Source organism: Lipophrys pholis (genome assembly GCF_963383615.2).
Source record: "Lipophrys pholis genome assembly, chromosome: 7".
Taxonomy (NCBI): Eukaryota; Metazoa; Chordata; class Actinopteri; order Blenniiformes; family Blenniidae; genus Lipophrys; species Lipophrys pholis.
In genome coordinates this window covers 17,205,276-17,225,729 of record NC_137638.1, presented here as the reverse complement: position 1 = coordinate 17,225,729, position 20,454 = coordinate 17,205,276, and the positions used below count along the sequence as shown (strand labels likewise).

General features: G+C 39.8%; 4 protein-coding genes across 6 annotated transcripts; 2 read left to right on the top strand and 2 right to left on the bottom strand.

Moving 5' to 3' along the window:
- The first annotated feature begins 172 nt into the window (after positions 1-172).
- On the top strand, positions 173-2,944 carry psmd9 (proteasome 26S subunit, non-ATPase 9). The gene is made up of 6 exons (XM_080467815.1): positions 173-350; positions 428-527; positions 1,395-1,588; positions 1,671-1,772; positions 1,907-1,995; positions 2,228-2,944. The coding sequence occupies exons 1-6, from the start codon at positions 225-227 to the stop codon at positions 2,253-2,255; spliced, it is 639 nt and encodes a 212-aa protein (XP_080323941.1). The 5' UTR covers positions 173-224; the 3' UTR covers positions 2,256-2,944.
- Positions 2,773-7,617, bottom strand: gtf2h3 (general transcription factor IIH, polypeptide 3). Of its 3 annotated transcripts, none has more exons than XM_080467808.1 (13): positions 7,382-7,617; positions 7,171-7,250; positions 6,961-7,067; positions 5,856-5,998; positions 5,672-5,734; positions 4,981-5,010; positions 4,858-4,886; positions 4,701-4,775; positions 4,560-4,613; positions 4,343-4,411; positions 4,121-4,256; positions 3,398-3,434; positions 2,881-3,281 (listed from the first exon to the last, which is right to left on the bottom strand). In XM_080467808.1, exons 1-13 carry the CDS (start codon positions 7,389-7,391, stop codon positions 3,212-3,214), a joined length of 903 nt encoding a protein of 300 aa, XP_080323934.1. In that variant the 5' UTR covers positions 7,392-7,617; the 3' UTR covers positions 2,881-3,211. The 3 variants fall into 3 exon arrangements, with proteins under 3 accessions (XP_080323936.1, XP_080323934.1, XP_080323935.1); XM_080467809.1 differs by having other exon boundaries at positions 7,202-7,250; positions 7,382-7,609; XM_080467810.1 differs by lacking the exon at positions 7,171-7,250 and having other exon boundaries at positions 2,773-3,281; positions 7,382-7,608.
- A 962-nt stretch (positions 7,618-8,579) lies between these two features.
- On the bottom strand, positions 8,580-10,835 carry LOC308112345 (Rieske domain-containing protein-like). Its single transcript, XM_080467807.1, has 4 exons — positions 10,487-10,835; positions 9,961-10,181; positions 9,805-9,839; positions 8,580-9,603 (listed from the first exon to the last, which is right to left on the bottom strand). Exons 1-4 carry the CDS (start codon positions 10,576-10,578, stop codon positions 9,301-9,303), a joined length of 651 nt encoding a protein of 216 aa, XP_080323933.1. The 5' UTR covers positions 10,579-10,835; the 3' UTR covers positions 8,580-9,300.
- A 4,555-nt stretch (positions 10,836-15,390) lies between these two features.
- On the top strand, positions 15,391-19,676 carry LOC308111791 (uncharacterized protein). Its single transcript, XM_080466817.1, has 8 exons — positions 15,391-15,732; positions 15,854-15,959; positions 16,047-16,118; positions 16,428-16,537; positions 16,676-18,660; positions 18,735-19,191; positions 19,283-19,376; positions 19,498-19,676. Exons 2-8 carry the CDS (start codon positions 15,855-15,857, stop codon positions 19,651-19,653), a joined length of 2,979 nt encoding a protein of 992 aa, XP_080322943.1. The 5' UTR covers positions 15,391-15,732; position 15,854; the 3' UTR covers positions 19,654-19,676.
- Positions 19,677-20,454: the final 778 nt, after the last annotated feature.

Sequence of the window (20,454 nt, the reverse complement as noted above, 5' to 3'; positions counted from 1 at the left end):
TCAGGACTTATAACACTATTATTTGCTCAACCTTTCCATTAAACAATAGATATGATTTATTTTATTAACTTTGTCTGAATAAAGACGCATTTTTTGCGGTTCAGATAAATGACTTGGAATATTTCCCGTGTCCACGTGGGGCAGTAAAGAGCCGCGCCGATATGACACTGAGGAGAAGAAGAGTGAAACCGGAAGTGAGTCTGTGTTCCTCACAGACAGCAGCCATGAAGACGACAGCAGAAAACTCCCCTGGAAACACCGAGATGACATCGGATGAAGTGAAAAACCTAATCAAGAAGAAAGATGAGATTGAGGAGCAGATCAAAGCGTATTACGACGTGTTAGAGGACGTAAGTCATTCTGCAGGATTGACAGAGTACGATCATGGTGTATTTGTGAGCTGAAACTCCTTTTCTCTTGTTTACAGCAAGGTGTCGGGGTTGAGGGTCCCCTGGTTGATGCTGAAGGTTTCCCCAGAGCAGATTTAAATTTGTACCAGATCAGGACAGCCAGACACAGCATTTCATGTAAGACGGCTGCGTTTCACTCATCATTCTTGCATCATAGTGCTGCTCGATAACTGTATAGAATAGCACAAAATGTTTTCTTTATTATCAGCAGCCATCTACAGGAGGGTGCAGAAAACATGCTCTAATATGATCTGAAGTCTAACTACGACATTGCGTAAATTGTACTAATTTACGAGTGAAAGTAATGTGATCGAATGCAGTGAAAATACTTAGAAAACTTCTGAAATCTACTCGCAGCCATTGTTACTTTTCGCCTGCATTGTAAGTAACAACCATTCGATTCAGTTTATCTGTAGATAGATCTGCGTTGAAAGCACATTTCGAACAACAAATCATATAAATATAATACTACTGCAAAGCTGTGGCAATAAAAGTTACATACACAGCAGGAATTTGCACTAGAAAAAGTTTACATTTGTTGACTACACAAATATATCATGGTTTTAAAAATAGCAAACTGGATGACACGGTGTAAATTGTATAGTGAAACTTGCTGAAAAAAAAAAAAAAGTACAAATATCCCATAATTACTGGAATTGATGTTATTTGTATTTTTTTCTTTTTTACTTTCACCAGTGCATACATGTAACTCTTTTATATTCACTACAATGCAGGGAGTGGTGGTCCAAGCAGATGTTATTCTCTTTTTTTGTTGTTTGTCAGTGTATAGATTCATCTGTTTATGATCGTAAACAAAACCACTCTAATGCTTTCCATACATACATGCACTGAGAAAGCTTTACATGCCGTACTCCATTGATCCTTTAAACAAAACACTTATTTCAGCTCTGTATTAACCATATGGTATTTTTATATTAGGTAATCGGTTGTTTAATAGATGAATCTCTCTTCTCTGTCCTTCAGGTTTGCAAAATGACCACAAGGCCATCATGACTGAGATCGAAGAAGCCCTGCACAAGCTGCATGCTCGAGACAAAGCCAAAAGAGAACTGGATGAAGCCGGAGCTCAGGAGGAGGCGATGGAGCAGGAGGTCAACCTACCCCCTCCCTTTGCACGGGTGGATGCTGTGACAGAAAACTCGCCTGCGTGCAGAGCTGTGAGTGATTAGATTTAGGAGGTGGTTTAGGTGTAAAAAGCTCAGCGGTTGCTGATGATTAAAATCACTGTTTCTTTCAAAGGGGCTCAGAGTTGGTGACAAAGTCATTGAATTTGGTTCAGTGAACACAAAGAACTTTCAGAACCTGCAGAACATTGCCTCGGTGGTTCAACACAGTGAAGGGGTAAGATATAATCCACAGCCGTCTGTCAAGCCACAACAACTATTCAATTCCACCAATACGTCACAGTGAAATCTGACAGATTTCTTTCATCACCATGTAGATTGACTAAACTGTCATGTCTCCCTGTTCTACAGAAACCATTACGTGTCGCTGTCGTCCGGGAGGGCCAAAAAGTCCAAATGAGTCTGACTCCACAGAAATGGTCGGGCAGAGGTCTGCTTGGGTGAGTGCATGAATAATACAACACAGTCTGCTGTATGAATTAGAAATATCACAAATACACTCATTCTAACAAGGAGCAACACTTGTTTATCTCTCAAGCCGCATCATTCATGAAGAAAACACTAATCAATCACAAATGTCACGTTTTATTCAAAGTTTAAAATGAACTTTCCTTCACATACCTCGAGGTGATCTTGCAAGCTAATTGTGTGCTTGTTTTTCTTTTTTTCTAGATGCAACATTGTTCCAGTCCAGCGGTAATCATCATCACATTGTGCAGTTTAAATTGTGGAGCCTTTTATTTTCCTTTTTTTCTTCCCGAGTGGTTTCTAAGGTGATTTTGTATCAATGACAGAGTGTGAGTTTTTCTTTGAGAGCATGTCGGCCTTAAAAGTGTAGAAATAAAGCTTGATAGAATTTCAGTTTCTGAGTTTACTGATTGACAACTGAACAAACTGATACACTGCTCTTGGCTGATTCTATGTACACAACCAGGATATGCACTCAGGTAAAGCCACTGCTGTTGGCTTGTTTCACTCAGTAACTACATTGTGTGCATATTGTCATTTTGAGTTTGAAACCAATATTGGTTGATCAAAAATATTTGTCACACAATTTCAGAAGTTGCCAAAATACCGTTTGTTGATTTGAGGGGAGAGACACACACAGAAAAAGCTGTGACTGAGGACTTCAATGATTAACTTGCCTCTGTTGACAACCTTTAGAGAATTTTGGAAAGAGGATGCCTCATGATGTGAGAGTCAATCTGGCGATATGTGTGAGAGAATACATGATTTTATTGATTGTGATTTGTCCTTTACAGGTACTGCATTTAGTACAATATCCCGATGCTTGAATAAAGGGTTAAATAGATGTCGACAGCTCTACACTGTTTGTAAAACACGTTTTTATTGTATAAAAATTCACAAAGCAATGAAGGACCTCTAAACCAAATCTGTAGACAAAATATCTTAAAAGATTTGAACAAACGTTGCTTGTTTAGACCAGAGGTTTGCAAATATTGTTATTGATCAAACTTTTCAGCAAAACCAGGTAAACACAAAGAAATACTGCTTCTCATTTTCAGAGCACTGTTCTGTTTAAAGACAGTTTTGTTTATTGTGCTCATGCCGCATTCGGTCCTACAAAAGGTAAATAGTTAAATATTTACACTACTAAAGATGAGTAAAGCCAGTACAAGGTGTGAAAAAAACAAATCATGCAGGTTGCTTGAGCTTTTTCTTTTTGGGCTTGACCATCTTTGGAAGCTGGATTTTAAAGGCAGTCCTAGAGAAAGATTTAGACAAAAACAAAAATGTAAATATGAGACATTCATTGCTTCGATATATAAATATTTTGCATCCCCTTTACAATATGGTGTAAATATTAGAAACACAACTCACTCGCATGTTGTACAAATGGGACTGAAGTTGCAGAATACTTGAGAAGAAAGAAGAGAGGAAATGTCACCACAAAAAAAAAAAAACTTTTGTCAAGGGCCAGTTTCACAAAACATTTTCGAATTTCATAACTCCTATGGTGAGATGAGGGAAACGTGAGGAAGATGTGAGTTAAACTCGAGGTCAGTTTCAGAACAAGGAGACTAGTGTCACTAGTACCCGGCTGACATCCATGCAGTATTCAAGCCTATTGCTAGACATTGTGCGAATAATCTGCAAATATCCGGAGTCAGAATAAAAACGGATTTGAATCAGATTAATTCCAGATCCAGTGTTTTACAGTGATGGAAATACATTTTCAGACACCCTTAAATTTGTACACAATCTCAATTATTGTCATGAAATATTTGTAGAAAAATCTTGTGTTTTAAAAGGTGTGTGGCTTCATTAGACAGACACAAACAAATCCAAATGATTCATTTTCATGCGTCACTATTGCTCGTCTTGTAAGTTTAAATACAACATCTCCCCCAGTTGCTATTGGTAAATTGCAGTGTTTGACTTCCACATTGGTTATCCTCCATGTGATTAGTTCGGAGTAAACCATCTCTGACCTGCTCCTTTGAAACTGAAAACTTGTTTAAGCCTCAGTAGGTTAAACCTGCTTTGTGAAACAAGAGGATTGTCATAATGCCCGTGTTGTGTTCAACTGGAAATTGTACTCACTTGACAGACAAACTGAGCACACGTAGCCAATTTCGATGAGGTTTCGATGGCAGAAACACGCAGCTCTGTAGTCGACGTGTGCAGGCGGAGGCAGAATCAGCTGTGAACGCTGCTCGACGTCTGGCAGAAACACCCACTGATCACACAACACAAGACAAAATCTTTACGTTGGAAAAGGAGACAACATATTCTCTGTGGTGTGAAACTGAGCAGCACTCTCACCATAAGATACTGAGCCAAAGCAACTTTCTGTGGTACCTTCAGGTACAATCCTCCGGTTATATCACAAGCCTGAAAAAAAACAACAAAAAAAAAGAAACGCCACCACACTCATTTGTGCATGCCATTCAAACCCCACACTAAGTTTCATTATACATGTGAAAGTTTATTTCTTGTCTCTGCTGCTCCTCTTCAGCCTAACAAAGGCATAAAAATGTACCTGTTGAAGGAGACCCGAATCGGAGTCGAGCACACAGGCATCAATCAGAATGTTCTGGAATGAAATAAGAATGTAAATACCTAAATTAATATTGGAATAGAAGACACATTGGCAAGCAGGAAGTAAGAGTTTTATTCGCACCTGTTTTTGAGCAGCAAAAATCACATTCATGAAGTTCATGTACTGGAGGGCGCAGTCCTCAGCAGCTTTGATCACCTGATCAGTGGAAGAAACCAGAGATTGCTTTGAGCCAAGGGAAAAGAAATTCAAAGAAAAATACTGGTATGAAGTTACTTACCAATATTCTTGATTTAATCTCCTGTCCAACTGAAAAAATAAAATACAGATATAAAATTGATTTTTAAAAGGTAAACCGAATTCACTTAATGTGATTGCTGAACTTATAACATGAGAACATTACCTTCCAGCTTCTTTGATACTCTGTGAATATCTGATTATAAGAGGATTGAGTAAAAGAAATCAACCCGTTGTCATTACTTTCGACTTTGAGAGACAAATAAAATCTAAACAAAGGAAACAGGTTACAGATATAACAATGAACAAATACAGTAAAGGGCGTGTTCTGCTGGTAACAACACCAGATGTCACTTAGTTGTAGTGAAGGAAGTCCAGTTTAAAGAGATCACTGCAGTCCCAGGTTCAGATACTAATCCTAAGCTCCATCTGTGTGGTTTTTCACAAAATAATCCACTTTGTCATGCCATCACTGAGAGAATTCAAGCCAAGGCTAAGCTGTCCAATAGATCCCAACATTCAGGGTGTTACTAACTAGCTAATGTGGGCTAACTTTAGTAATAGAAAAACATATATAAATGGGACTATGTATTAATGCTGTTATTAGAGTATGGCTTCAATACTGTAAATGATGAAAACCTGACCTTCATACCACATTATTCAGTGCTACGCAGTCTACAAGCGTTTTCTTTCTTTTCTTTCAAGCGTATTTGCTGATAATATCAGCAAATATTGTTGACCATGTCTCTCATGTTCAGAAACAAGTATTAGAATGTAATTTACACAGATCATTAAAAAACAACAACCACACATTAAATAATGGGTAAAAATGTAAAATGCTTTCATTGAGAGGATACAGCAGAGCGCTTTGGCAAGAGATCCAGCCAACAAAGTATCAGTTGAATTTCCCCTCACTTCAGCTGTAAAACAGGACACATTGAACAAGATAATTAACACCCAAAACAAATTAAATGTATATTTTTTGTGAACAAAAAAACTAAACAACCCCCCCCCCCCCCCCCCCCCCCCAAACAAACCTACTTTTTGACATAATGGTCCTGATCTCTTCAGCAATTACGCTATTGGCAACAGACAGGAGTTCATATTTTCCATCCCCACTGGAGGAGGCATCGTCTGCACCACAATCTCCATCTCTCCAGCTCTTGCTGGGATACAAGAAGTGACTGAAACACAGTAAACAGTGTGTTTGTAGATGCAAACTTTGTGATTTTTTCTTTGTGTGCGTGTGACAAATGATAAAGGTGTGCTAACTGCAAATTTTCAATAACCTCGTATGTTCATAAATGTTACTGGGGGTGGCCAAAAAAAATCTTTATTTTCATTATAGACAGTGGTTTATGGTGGAGCAGAAAACTGGTTAAAATTGACACATACAATTTAGTGAAGTCAGCCAAGTGTCTATGCTTCATTATTAGATTATTACATTATTAGTACTTACACAATGTTGTGTCAGTAGCTGTTTTTTTAGGAATACTTTTAGTGATTTAATACATTTATGTCCATAGGCAAATCCCAACCCTTCCCATAGATTCAAATGTGGCATCACTCTCCTAGGGCTGGATGAGTAAAATGTTATTGACTAAATTCATGTTTATAATCCCTGTCGGTGAAAATCTGAGAAGAAACCAACTGTCACTTTGAAAATAAATGGAGTAATAAATAATAATTTTTAAAAAACCCGTAGTGCATACTTATTAAGACATAAGGTTTATCTCGCACTGGGTTATAGCCCATTCCAGTCTATCTGTCTGTCCTATCCTTTCCTCTCTTCTATCCTCTCTTCCCCCCGCCTCTCTCTCTACCTCTCCCTACCCAAACCAAGGTTTGTATCCCCCCCCACCTCCTCCCCCTGTCTATCCGATCCTCTCCTCTCCTCTATCCCTTCACCACAACCGGTCAGCAGAAAGCCGCCACCTCTGAGTCTGGTTTCTGCAAAGGTTTCTTCCTGTTAGAGGGAGTTTTCCCTTTCCACAGTCGCAAATAAATCTGCTTGCTCATGTGGATTCGTTGGGTTTTTCTCTGTTAAAAGCACCTAGAAATGACTGTGTTGTATTTGGTGCTATATAAATAAAGTTGAATTGAATTGAATTGAATTGAATATACATCTTCAGGTGTGTATTGGTACCTGTCTTGGCAGTGGCTGGCGATGACGGCCAGCTTATTGGTCCTGCCCATGGCCATGTGAGCGTTTCCAATCACCATCACTGCGTCCATACACTTTGACAGGGTGAACTGAGCGGAGAGGTAAGAGGAGACGGCGGCATTAAGTTAGATTTAAAAGCAGCACAGCCTTATAGTCAGAAAAGAGTTAAAGAAGAAAAGCAGGAGTAAACACCTCGGGCTCACGGTGAGCCTGTTGCCCCCACCATATCGGATTCACATCCACCACGATGGTCAACAGATTAATTTCATCCTCTGCAGGAAAGACGCACGTGTTTACACCGATAAACAAACGGAAATGCTTCCCGAAATATCGCAAATAGACTACAGTGACTGTGCAAACACAGTACGAGCACGAGCAAACGTTGAACAAAATAAGGACATACCTGATGCCATCACGAAGAAATGTTTCTTTTAATAGACCGTTTGTCTTGTTTTATCTTTTGTTTAACAGCATTTCTGATAGAAACCGTCAGACACACTTAATAACTATTGGCGTTCAAACTCAGACCATTTACAAAATTTTGAAATTAGTACAAATAAAAACTTAAACAAGAAACAAAACAGCATCTCCTCTGTCTCAATGCGTCATCAACAAGCGACATTCTACTTCTGTTCGCCTATTGAAGACCATGTGGCGCTCTGCTGCCTCCCAGCGTCCAGTCTGTGCCATGTACATTCATATCAACATGATCCTAATAGGTACTCTCTACCTATACATCAGGACTCCCTAAACTTATTTTGCTTTGATGATTCCATAATATACAAGAATCTTCTTGGCTTGGCTCCTTCCTGTCTATGTGCTCCATGGAACCTCTGACAGAACCATCTAGTTCTCCAGAGAACCAACAGCCGGTGTTCATTATGTCGCATGACATTCTTCACCTACACGTTCCTCGTGTTCAGACTGAACTGGGAAGGCGAGCTTTTAGTTTCTCTGCCCCCTCTGCCTGGAACAACCTTCAAACAGAAACTAAAATGTAAATTTTGCTCCTAATTACGCTTTAACGAGCAAGGATTGATAAATCAGTGGTCATGTTTTTAAAGTTTTTACAGTTAATAAATACACCTTAAGTTTAACACACTTTACTCTAATGTGCTTTACAAAATCTACATTAAGAGAACTTCTAAATTAGTTTTTGCAAGTGACTTGTGGGAGCTGCACGGTGTAGCTGTGGTTAGCAATTTAGCCTCACAGCAAAAAGGTCTGGGCTCAAATTCCAGCCATGCCTTTCTGCATGGCTTTCAGGTTCTACCCATGTGTGTGTGGTTTTCCTCCCACAGTCCAAAAACAGGTTAATTGGTGACCCAAAATTGCCCATTGGATTAAGTGTGAGTTTGTGTGGCTGTCTGTCTCTGCGTTTGCCCTGTGATGGACTGGTGACCTGTTCAGGGTGTATCCTGCCCTCACCCATAACCAGCTGGGATTGGCTCAAGTGCCCCTGCACAGGATAAAGCGGTATTGAAGATTGATGAATGGATAAAAAAGTGACTGCCGCTTGTACAAAAAGTAACTTAGAATTTTTAAAAGCTTAAAATGTTGTATAAAGTGTAAGAAAAACTACATAATGCAATCATGTGAACATCTTTGACCAATTGGTTTAATAGACATTTTCAAAAGAGGCTAATATAACATATTGCAAAATGCAACAAATGTTGTGGAAAGCATACATATATTCCTGATTGGACGTCCCACAGCTATGGAAACACCATACCCGAGAAATTTAGTGTCTCGGATGTAATTGCAAAAGACTTTGTCAATTGATCATATTTAAAAGTGATCAAATGTTTTCATAGTAAATTTTTAAATGCAACAATTTATTTTCAGTGTGTGATAGTCAAGACTGTTTTCAACAGAGATTAATCCATTGTGTGGGAAATAAAACATCAGACAGATTTGATAAAACCCCCCAAAAAACATACTTATTGTGAGTGAGAATTAAACTTACACATGGAAGAGTCTGCCTGCACAGATAAATAAAAAGATAAAGTGAATTAACTACTAAACCGCACTAAAATTAACTAGAAAAACAATATCCATTTTATAGAATCTTTCAAATATTTAAAAAGAAAAAAAAGAAAGAATCAGTTCCTTACATAACTCATATGGATTTTTTCCATTCCTGGTTTCACTTAAAATTATGTTTTGGGCTATTGAGGTTGTGTATTGTGATTCATTTTTTCTTTTTGATCTTTAAAGTTTTGTTTATTAACATTGTAAAACTGGTTGTTTCACATCAAACATTTGAACTTCCACATGTCCTTGAAGCTCTAAAGTATGTTCAGTTGTGTAATCAAAGGGCCTTTACGTATCCAGCTTCACGGCGAGTTTGCGTCTTGGCCGGGCTTCAAGTGAAACACTCCTGTATCTCTCCGTTTGGTAGGTGTCGGACTCAATAGTTTCACTGCAGTCATTCAGTGTTACGTATACATCCCCATTAACCTCCGAGACCTTGTGGATTCTCTGTTTGACACCTTTGGAGCGCCAGTGAGTCCTCATGGGTCTGGCTGTGGGATCATCCACAGCTTGGTAAAGCCCTTCCCCCTCTTCGAGTGTGATCTTGTACTTGTGCCACGGACAGATAATGCACAGCCGTCCGTTAAACTCCTGATGGCGACACAGTACAGAAGTGTGGAGAAAAATCAAAGATCGCATTGAGAGCTGTAAAGGCAGCACTGAAAGACAGCATACAATTTTGCTGACTAGAAAGCATAAACAAGAACTGTAATGACGAGAATTCCTCATGTGAAAAAGTATAGACTGAATTATTCCAATATTTAGATGAGCCGAAAAGAGCAGAAAACTCACCTCAATGTCCCCATACTGTAATGCACCCCCTGAATCTGAAGAAAACATATCAAAACATAACAAATCTGAGGACATAACATTTCCAAAAAGTGTATTTCAGACTTAGAAATATGACCTGCTCTCCATACAAACAACACCCACACATAAAGATCTTACGGTAACAGCGCGTGTCCATTGCATGGAGCTGCCCCTGATGGTACAGGATCAGCACATCTCTGCATCCGTTCACCAGCTTGGTCACACGTCCAGCCTTGACAATGTCTTCCTTCTTTCCAATGAAGTGGGAGGAAGGTGGTGGGGAGGAGGATGAGGAGGGAGGTGTAGAGGAGGAAGAAGCCTGAGAAGTCTCTTCCTCAGATGACATGACAGCAGATTTTCTGGTAAAGACCAAAGTTTTAAGATAAGCTTATTTAAAATCTTTAATCTACACATTAATACGGGAAATACAGCTTATATTTCACTATCTAATGGTGCATTAAGCTTTTTGCTGAGTATCATTTTATGTCAAGCGTGCTTCTCTCAGGGAAACCTATAGACTTCACCTGAGTCCCTATATTTTCTTCTGTTGAGTTTGATATTTACAGCTGTCGTTTGTGCAGGCGAAAATAAGAACAGTCTAAATCATTGCTCACTAAAACTCTCACGCTTTGCTTTTCAAAGTAAGGATTCAATTTGTACCTACCTTTCACGCAGCCTGGTTCCATCTGAAAGTCTGTCGCCTCTTGTGCGATCTGTGTGTGATTGCCATGGCAGCAAGCAGCTCCTGGTCTTCATCCAGCTGGAGGCTGAAGATGATGAGAACTAGACTACATGTCCACCAGGCGGATCTCCAGTATAAAAACACACTCACTCACACGCAGTGCGGCGCTGCTCCTCTATCTTCATCAAACAGGAGGCCACAATCATGTCAGCATGCAACAAATTAAATATGTACACGTGAACTTTCGAGGTTTTGACTATTGAGCTTGTGCGGCAGCTCTCAAACGAGAGCCAGTGTTGTGTGTTTCATTCATTGTCGTCCCCGGTGAAACACGGACCGGCCGAAAATACGGGCCGTCCAGCGGGGAAAAAAAAGGAGTTTTTAAAACTCGATCAAATCGAAATCAAACCGCATCTGAAAATACTCCAGGAGTTGCTCTTGTTAGGAGTATATTTGTTTTACAAAATGCTTCCAATAGAGTCTTTAAAATCAAGTTGTTGTTTTTTTTGTAACTTTTAATAATTCACATTAGAAAAACAAATAGTAAATAGTCATAACTTTTTTCACTACCAATCGTAATATGATGATATGTGTCAATAGATATGATCATCATATTTTTTTTTATCAAAATACGAGGTATGTGAAGGTTGATAAGCTCTATCGAGGATATTAAATGTTTTGTGTTTTGTTTTTTGTTTTTACCCACATTAAGTGATTAATTTAGGCATCACATTAAATTAAAGCTTAAATTTTCTGATGCTCACTCTCTGCTGATTATTTTCCCAAATTAATCGATTAGGAAAAATGATAATTAAGTAAGGTGGAACATTAAAATGTAGTTGGGCTTTTCAACCCACATTCCTGTAACACTGGGACATGTTTTGTTCCAATAATAGTTTCATGGCTTAAAAGAGTTGTTGGGGTTGGTGGCATAAATAGACGATGCACTGCCACAGCAGCTCTCCGTGCACAAGCCGGTCAGTCAGCAGGGGGAGGTCTGGGAGGCTTTATGTCTTAGTGGGTGTACTGGTCCGCATTAAGCCTTCAGAAGGATTATCTCAATCTGAACCGAGTGTGATTTTGACCAGTTGTCTTTCTGAGATTCAGCACACCGAGTTGGCAGGTTTTATTGTAGAAAAAGTCCTGCACAGGACCTGCGCCGTCTCGGACGATTCTGTCGTCATGGCCACCATCTCTGTGTACGGAAATACTGACACTATTCAAACTGGCAACTTGGTGAAATATTAGTGCATCCTGGTAGCTCACGTTTCTACTCAAACACTGAGTTTGAGTTGACACTCGTGTTTCTGAGTGATTTCTACTGTGAAAAACACATCCCGCCAAGTGGCACTGGTAAGTTTATTTATTTATATATTTATTTGTAGACTAACTATATGAATGAACTCTTTCATAGTTGAGGACTCTATGTATGTGTTGCTGCTCGTTGTTGCATAAAATGACAACTTAAAACTTATTTTGGGTTATGGGCCAAATTTCAAATATCAAACCACAACCACTTTTATTTAAAAAAAAAAAAAAAAGCAGATGGATGTACTTTGTTGATATTAATTTAAGTAATTCCTCCATGTTCTGTTGTGTTTATTTTGAAGTATTTCTTATGCATGTTGCAGAATTGCAATTTTGTCCAGTTTGGGTTCGAGCCCGTGCAGAACTGGGCAAGACCCTATTGGAATACAAAAGATTGTTATTTTACTACTCTTTTAGAGCTGAAGCGGCTCCATGTTTGACTACCTTAACATAAACCTAAAAGAACACACTTGGAATTAAATTTGACTTCATTTACATGGCACCAAATATAACATATAAATCTTATGAGATTTGAATTGAAATATGTAGAAAAAAAACACCAACAATCTTGATCATGATCAACCAAAGGCGCTTTTACCAGAAAAAAAACCTTCAAGCAGACGCAGGCTCAGAAGTGAGAGCCATCTGCCATCAACCAACACTCTCATCTGCTTGTGTATGAAGAGAATCTCACTCATGCCATGTGGTAAACTATTGCAGCTGCTGACAAGTCTACCGTAGAAGCCAGCAGTTGCTTGCTGTGGCAGCTATATTTATCATATTTGCCAGTTAACAGAAATGTGTGCCGGCTGCACTGTGCTGCCCTGACCTAGTGTCATATTTCAGCATTATACTGGCTTTGCGCAGAGCAGCGTGGTATTAATGACAGTGTGTGACTAACCACTGCCGCAATTCTCTCACAGAAGTCACTCACAGGTGAAAACAGAAAAGAACATACAGTTGGGAAAATTGTGATTTCGCAGAAGTAGGCCGCTGTTTGTAGTTATTTCAGTTAATTTCCAGCAAAGTTTAACTCTTTGTCTTTATCAGTGCAGTGATATATGTCTTAATGACTAACTGCAAGTGAATCGTCTACCTCTGATTGATAAGTGGATAGACGTGAAGTAATAAAAGCAAAGGAGTAAGGTGAGAACGTGACATTTTGCCTGAACAAGTATCTGAGAGCAGTTGGACTACAGCAGCACTTCGCTAGGTAAGCACTGTCTGTATTCTAATTTAAGTCTTCTTGTCTCCTTCTGTGTCATCTCCTTTAGGTTAACCTCAGCAGGGGTTTTGTCATTTAGCCCAGCTTTCAGAGCTCACTATAGGGGACTATGCCCACCTAGGAATCATCAGTATGGAGGAGAGAATTCGGCTCATTGATCTGGTCCAACTGATTAAAGGTTTTGACTTGGACATCCTTGGATCTGATGAAAATGACAGCGACAATGGCAAGGCTGCTGCTGCTCGAGATGTTGAAAGTTTTGCTGTTGTGAATCGGAATATTAATTATCATGGCTCTGGAAATCCTGATGACCATGTGAATGATGATGAAAATGAAGCTTTTGGCCGACTATCATACATTTGCAGAAAGCTCAACTTCAGCATTGACAGCCTTGATTGTCATCAGAAGCTGTCATCTTGTCCTGTGGGCTCTGTTCACAGTAATGCAAGTCGTGATTCAAGTACCCAACACAAGGGAAGAGCTCGAGCCATGCCCGTGCAGCTTCATCATGGACAACCTGTGGTCCGTAATGGAGAAGGAAACAGGTTCAAGTCAGATATTCATAGTTCTTCTTCCGATCATCATTTGGAAGAAAACTTGAATCCAGGCATCACAAGAGGAATTTCCATGCACAACTCAAATCCAAAACTCAGTTCTCTAACTGTTTCATCAGACACATTAAAAAACAAAACATTTGGACCCCAAAATAGAAAAGCATTATCTAGAAAACAAAGTATTTGTGCAGATTTTAAGAGCATGGGGTCATTTGGATGCGTTGCAAAGCCCACACCAGTTTTCAAAGCAAACACAACAGCTAGCTACAACTATGGACTACCTCTGAGGGTCCCTCTAACTCCAAACAAAAGGTGAGTGTTGATCATTTACTATCATCTTGCTCCCCTACTTTTTGTAGTGAAATATAATGATCACAGCAATTTGTTGCTTATATATACTGAACATTGAAAAAAAAAAAGCCTGAATTAATTAAAAACCCCTTCCAAGTGTTTGTATTGGTTTGGATATGAATGCATTTGTCCCATGTGTTCAGTCATTGTAATTTGACAACAACATGTGTATGTACCAGGAGGGTGGGAAAGCCTCGCATAAAGGTTTGTGTGAGGAAAAGACCTCTGACAAGTGCAGAGAACAGAAGAAAAGAAGTTGACGTTGTGACAACCCCAAGTGGAGAGACTGTAACTATTCATGAAAGCAAAGAAGCTGTTGATCTCTCACAGTACATGCTAGAGGTAGACCAACGACACATCATTGTATTATAACTGCACATTGTTTGGTTTTTAATGGTCGATTTGTTTTAAGGTTAGCTTGTCAAATCGGTATGTTTTTGCTGAGTTGGACATTACGTGAGGACAACATTTTATATCTCAACCCTACAGCATAGCTTCTATTTTGATCATGTTTTTGGAGAGAAGAGCTCGAATGAGGACGTGTATCAAAATACTGCCTATCCGCTGGTCCAGCACATGCTCAATGGGTAAGTTAGTTTTGATATGCCATCTTTTACAATGACAAGTATAAATCAAAGTTAAAACGTATTTCATAGTTTGCATTTGTGTGTCCGAATCCACCTTTGTTTGTGTTGTGTGTCCCCAAAGAGGCAATGCTACTTGCTTTGCATATGGCCAGACGGGTGCAGGGAAGACTCACACCATGCTGGGCTCACCTGAGAGACCAGGGTTGTATGCACTGGCGGTTCGGGACATTTTCATGCACCTTACGACCACACGTACACACCCATCCCTGCAGGTGTTTGTCAGTTTCTATGAGATCTACTGTGGTCAGCTGTATGACCTGTTGAACCACAGGAAAAGGTGTGTGTGTCAATTTGTTTTCCTACCAACACCGTCAAATTGCAAGTGTTAAAAAAATACTATGATTTGTGTTTTTTTTATGTAAATGCAAAAAATATTTAGAATTACTTCACTTGTCGGAACTTTGTTTTATAATCAGCCACCTTATATATTTTTATAAAGAGGACTTCATGATTTTTATTTGAAGCTGTGTCATCCATAAAGAGCATTTTTTCTAACATTATCTTTAAAAACCGGATTCCTTTGCATTATTATGTGGAATCAAACATGTTTTCCCTCTTTTTTTCTCTTTTCTTTCTATTTTGCCTTCTTCCATTTGAAGATTGTTTGCAAGGGAGAATGGACAGAAGGTGGTTCATATTTGTGGGCTTCGTCATGTCAAAGTGGACTCTGTCAACTCACTGCTGGAGGTTTGATCATCTCTATTGTGTCGAGAAATGTATTTGTACTGTGTCACTCTGATTTGGTGTTGTGATTAACCATCCAGAGTTTAGGTTGATTGGATTTCAAAGAATTCTGCTTCTGGAAAGGGAAATAATGTAGGATGGCTCAAGCTCAACATCTGTGTTCGTCGTCTTATTTTGCCAAATTGTATGTGTATACCCTCAAAATGCATCAGAAGGCTTTTAAATAAATTGAAAACATAGACTAGAATCTAATGATAACCCTCTCTTTGAAAATCTCTTGAATTTTTTAACCTTACAATTTTTTTTCCTCCTTATCATTGTTTGTGGCCGTACAAAGGTGATTTCACACGGTACAAAAACACGCTCTCAGGGGTTGAGTGGTGTGAATCCATGCTCATCTCGCTCTCATGCCGTGCTTCAGATTCAGCTGAGAAACTCAAATCAACAGATAGCTGGAAGGTGAGGCACATTGCATATGTTTTATCATCTTAGGGCGAATGATGTGTACATATTTTGTCTTTTTAGTGAAGCAAAATGACTGGGCTGGAAAATGTTTTTATTTTTGTCATCCTGCTTGTAGAATGTGGTTTGTGGACTTAGCAGGAAGTGAGAGAGCATCAGATACAAAAGAGCCAGACAAGCAAAGTCATATGGAGGGAGCTGAGATCAACCAAAGTCTGTTGGCTGTAAGATACACAGACTTCTGAATCCCATAAAAAGACAAAAATACTTTTGAATCTGTGTTCTTGCTCACTTCTGTGTTGTTTTCTCAGCTTAAAGAATGCATCCGGGCCCTTGATAGAGGGCAATCGCACACACCTTTCAGACAAAGCAAACTCACACAGGTATTTCCAATTCAATTCTGCTTTACTTGTATGGTGCTAGTTAGATTCTTGTCATCTTGTTGCAGTTCACATTTAATAGAAATATAGATTAGGTTAGGATTGACATAACTGAGGATACAAGCATGCCTAGATATAATGGATGACTGACTATTTTATTGTAATTTTTATTAGTCTTTTATGTGAAGCACTTTGGCTTCAACCACAGCTGTTTGTAAAGTGCTATATAAATAAAAACAGCCAAGTATACTTGACTGTTTTTCTATAAACATTCCTGTGTTTTCATGATTAACTTTGTTATTCTCTCTTTAGGTTTTGAAAACTGCATTTATTGGTGACTCGATGACATGCATGATTGCCAACATATCACCTGGACACGGAGCAACTGAACACACACTCAATACACTGAGATATGCCGATCGGTAAGGGTTTTGTTTGTGCCTCTGCACCAAAGTACTTGATCTGGACTAACTGACTAACTAACTACCTAAGGATATTTTCACACAGTGTAATTTTTTTGAGTGCTATTTGAGGTATTATGTGTACTTGATCTACCATAGGGTGAAGGAGTTAAAAGGAAAAGGAGGACTGCGAGAAAGAAGAGGAGGCAAGACCGTGCCCTCCCCCGAACACAATCTGCCCAATAGCAACAGCAGCAGAGGCAGCGTTGGCCCCAGAGGGAAAAGTCGTCTTGAAAAGCCACTTTTAGGGACAGATTTTAGTTTCAAACCACATACTACAAGGTTACATCAAGATCACATCATTTTCAGCTCCAAACCCGAAAACAGCAGATGTGGGAAAGAAGCAAATGTAATTGACAGCAAAGAAACCGGACTTGAACATATTACCCCAATCAGAATGTTGCTGGATGTGGGTGAAAAAAGTATCAGGAGTAGAATAGGAGAAAATAGGCGATCCAGTAGTCGTTCTGTTCGTGAGCAAAGTTTCCGACAAGGCCCGATATTAGGACAACAAATAGATAAGCAACTTCATTTGTGGGAGCTACAGAAAGAGAAAGCAGCCAATCGGGACCATTTATCTTTTACCAAAAGACAATTGGAGGTTGAGCACAGTGAACAAGTCAAACAGCAATTTACTGTGGAAAAGAGAAGTGGAGAGGGCAGAACATGGATGGAGCTCAGAAGACAAGTCGAAAGTAGTAGGGACACTAATTCCAAAGCAGAAAAGGAACCAAAAAGAGGTTTTCAAGATGTTGATGGCGCTTATGAGGAGAGAAAGAGGCACCTGAGAAGGTATCACGAGGGGCTGCAGAAGTTTGTACCTTCATCTTTATCATCTTTCCATCTTGAGTCTCCAAGTACTCAGACTTCTCTCTCTTCTTCCATTTCCACATCTTTTCCCGATCACTCTTCTTCCCTCTTGGTTTCTACAAATGGGTGTAGTGGTATGGAAGAGTATTTAGATACCTACGCAGCCAGGGGTGGGGTTGGAGAAGCCAATAGAGGACAGTTGCCAGAGGTTGACTCACACAATGAAAGCTCTGCTGTCCACCACAGCAACCATGATGTGAATGTTAATGGTGATGCTGTTGAAGACTGGTGGGTATTTCAGAAACATGGCAAAGTGAGATGTGAACAAGTCAGGGGTGGAAGTCAGAAGAGGTTGGAGGAGGCAGCAAGTGATGGAAGAGTTAGGAAGAGATCAACTGCAACAAAAAAACAACAAAGGAGGTTGGCCTGGGGGGCTACACAAGATAAACATCCAGTAAATGTGATGTCAATCTTAACAAATGTAAAAGCACAAGTGTCCGACAGTTATGATTCCGAAGACGGAAAAGAACTTGGTGTGGAAAGACACGATGCCTCAGACTCGCCAGCTGATGGAGTGTGTAGCACAGAGCAGGAAGGCGCAGCTGGCGACAAAAGTGTAGCGTCTGGCCGTGGCCTCCTTAGCCCCACTTTGGAGTCACCCTCTCAGCAAGCCGCAGCAGAACAACCCCTCTCCCCAGCTCATGAACAAACTGGCACATTCCAAACCTCAGGCAAACTCACTGATATCTGGCCAGAATTCAATAATGCTGAATGTTATGCTCATGCTGTTTTCCTACCACTGCAGAAGAGTTCAGAGGCAGTGCCATCAAACAGACACAGTAAGAAGAAACCATGTTTTGTTACTAATGCCAAGACTCATAACAGACTGTCCAAAGTTCCAACTCACAGCAAAGAGCCTGAAAAAACAGTTTTAGCTCAAAATGATGGAGACTCCTTCAGCTGCATCATGGACTCTTTAGGCATCTCCCTGCTTCAAGTAGAGCGGCAGCCTGCCACTCCCTCCTACCTTCACTGGGATGACAGTAATGGCTCACTCTCCTGGTTTAAGGATGAAAGCAGCGAAGACAGAAGGAAAGAAATAGGAAAACATTGTCCCACATATAAAGAGATGGAGGGAACATTTGCTCAATATGAGGATGAAGAGTCCCCCCTGTCCTTTTTAGAGCTGCCTCAAATAAAACCTCACATTCCAAACATATCTGACACCAGGGAGGCTACTACTCAGACTGAGCGTTGCGGAATCTGCAGATTAGGTAAGCCACTATTTTCAGTGCATGTTCATGTGGCTGCATATCGAGATATGTGATCAATTTTCTGTCTCCCTCAGATAAAACTGAAACTCTGAAAGTCAGTCAAGACTTCCTACAAGACCAGGAAGACTGTCAGAAACCTCAAATGGCATCCGCTCTTGGCAGCAAAGATCCTGCATTTCCACACAAACACTTCACATGTACTTCTCTGCAAACCCCCATCATGCAACCTGCTGTTCGGCACTTTGTGGACGCTGGCTTACTCACTTCACAAGCAAGAGCAAATGCAAGGGAAATGCCATCTGAATCTCCAAACAATGACTTAAAAAAAGCTCTGTCGCTCACGCCAACCCCACAGCCAGAAGATATCTCAAGTCAGTTGAATATTGTGCCAAGCCAGTGTCATACCATCACTTCAGACTATGACAGACGCTCAAACGTGTCATTTCAACCTAACAAAACTGCAGCTTCATTAGGCGAAGAAGACAGAAGCTGCCAGAATCTGTTTTCCCTGGATGACTTGAACCATGCCAAGTACGGACTATTGGCTGTGTACGAATATCAGAGGGAAGGTAGATGAATGGCTAACAGAATATTTATGTTTTTAAACTTCATCTAACTTCAGATGGTGTGTTGTCGAAGCCGACTGGGAGCAGCGAAGAGAGATGGACGTTTTGTGTCAAAAAGGAGGAACGCTTCTTCATCAACAACCTGATATGGTCAGAGTAAATCAACTTTGACTGTCAGCTCATTTGAGTCAACGTGTTTTTTTCTTTTACTGGTCTTGCTAAAGTGACTGTACCCCCTTATCTGCCCTCACTTCTTGTCTCTGTCCCACAGACATTTGGAGAATATGTACACAAGCTGGAGGAGATCCTGGAGAAAAAGGTTCAGTGTCTTCAGAGCATGCGAGCTCAGCTGCAGCCATATCTGAAGCTCAAGCATCACAACTACTCACAACAACAAAGAGAACACAGCTGTAATCCATTTGCTTGAATTGAATAAATTCTAAGGATGTCAATGTGTCTCGGTGTGGTCCGTATACCAAACATATTACCCAACATGTTTTAATTGACAACCCCATAACCATGTGGTTTGAAACAAACATTTTCCTTTGGGATTTTTTTTAATTCATCTAAATAATTAGTGGGTAAATATCACACCTAAAGAACGTGTTTTCAGTAATATAGAATTGGAGGGAGAGGGATCATATGTCTGTTTGAACATAATGTGTATGTTCTGTTTTGTTTTTTTTTATTTGCTGTTTACATTCTGATTAGTACTGAATGACATAATAACCAATTCATCATGTTTGGATGTACAAACTTCATTACATCTCTTTAAATAACAAACACGACAGAAAATCTTAAATGACTAGTATTTGAAAATTTTATTTTGATTTCACAAAAATACAGCAGTTTTGCATAACTTTAGAACCAAAATATACACTTTCATGATGCACGAGTCACTGAGTGAAGCATTTCAGCAAATACAATAAGGGCTTTAATTTTAAGGTGAAAATGATCTGACTTCAGTTACCTAGCCTACCTACTTTATTGACTGTGGAAAGGACAACTATTGGCATACTTCAATATACACAATACACAATAACGAGCCCCTTATTGCATTCAGGTCGGTTGCAACTGGGAGAGACCTAAAACATGCAGGACACCGGCTTTTGAGACCAGGAATTGAATACCCTTGCTATGAAATATATAACTTAATATTTACACATGCACAGTGGTTAGCGATCTCGCCTCACAGCGAGAAGGTAGTGGGTTCAAGTATGACCCAGGG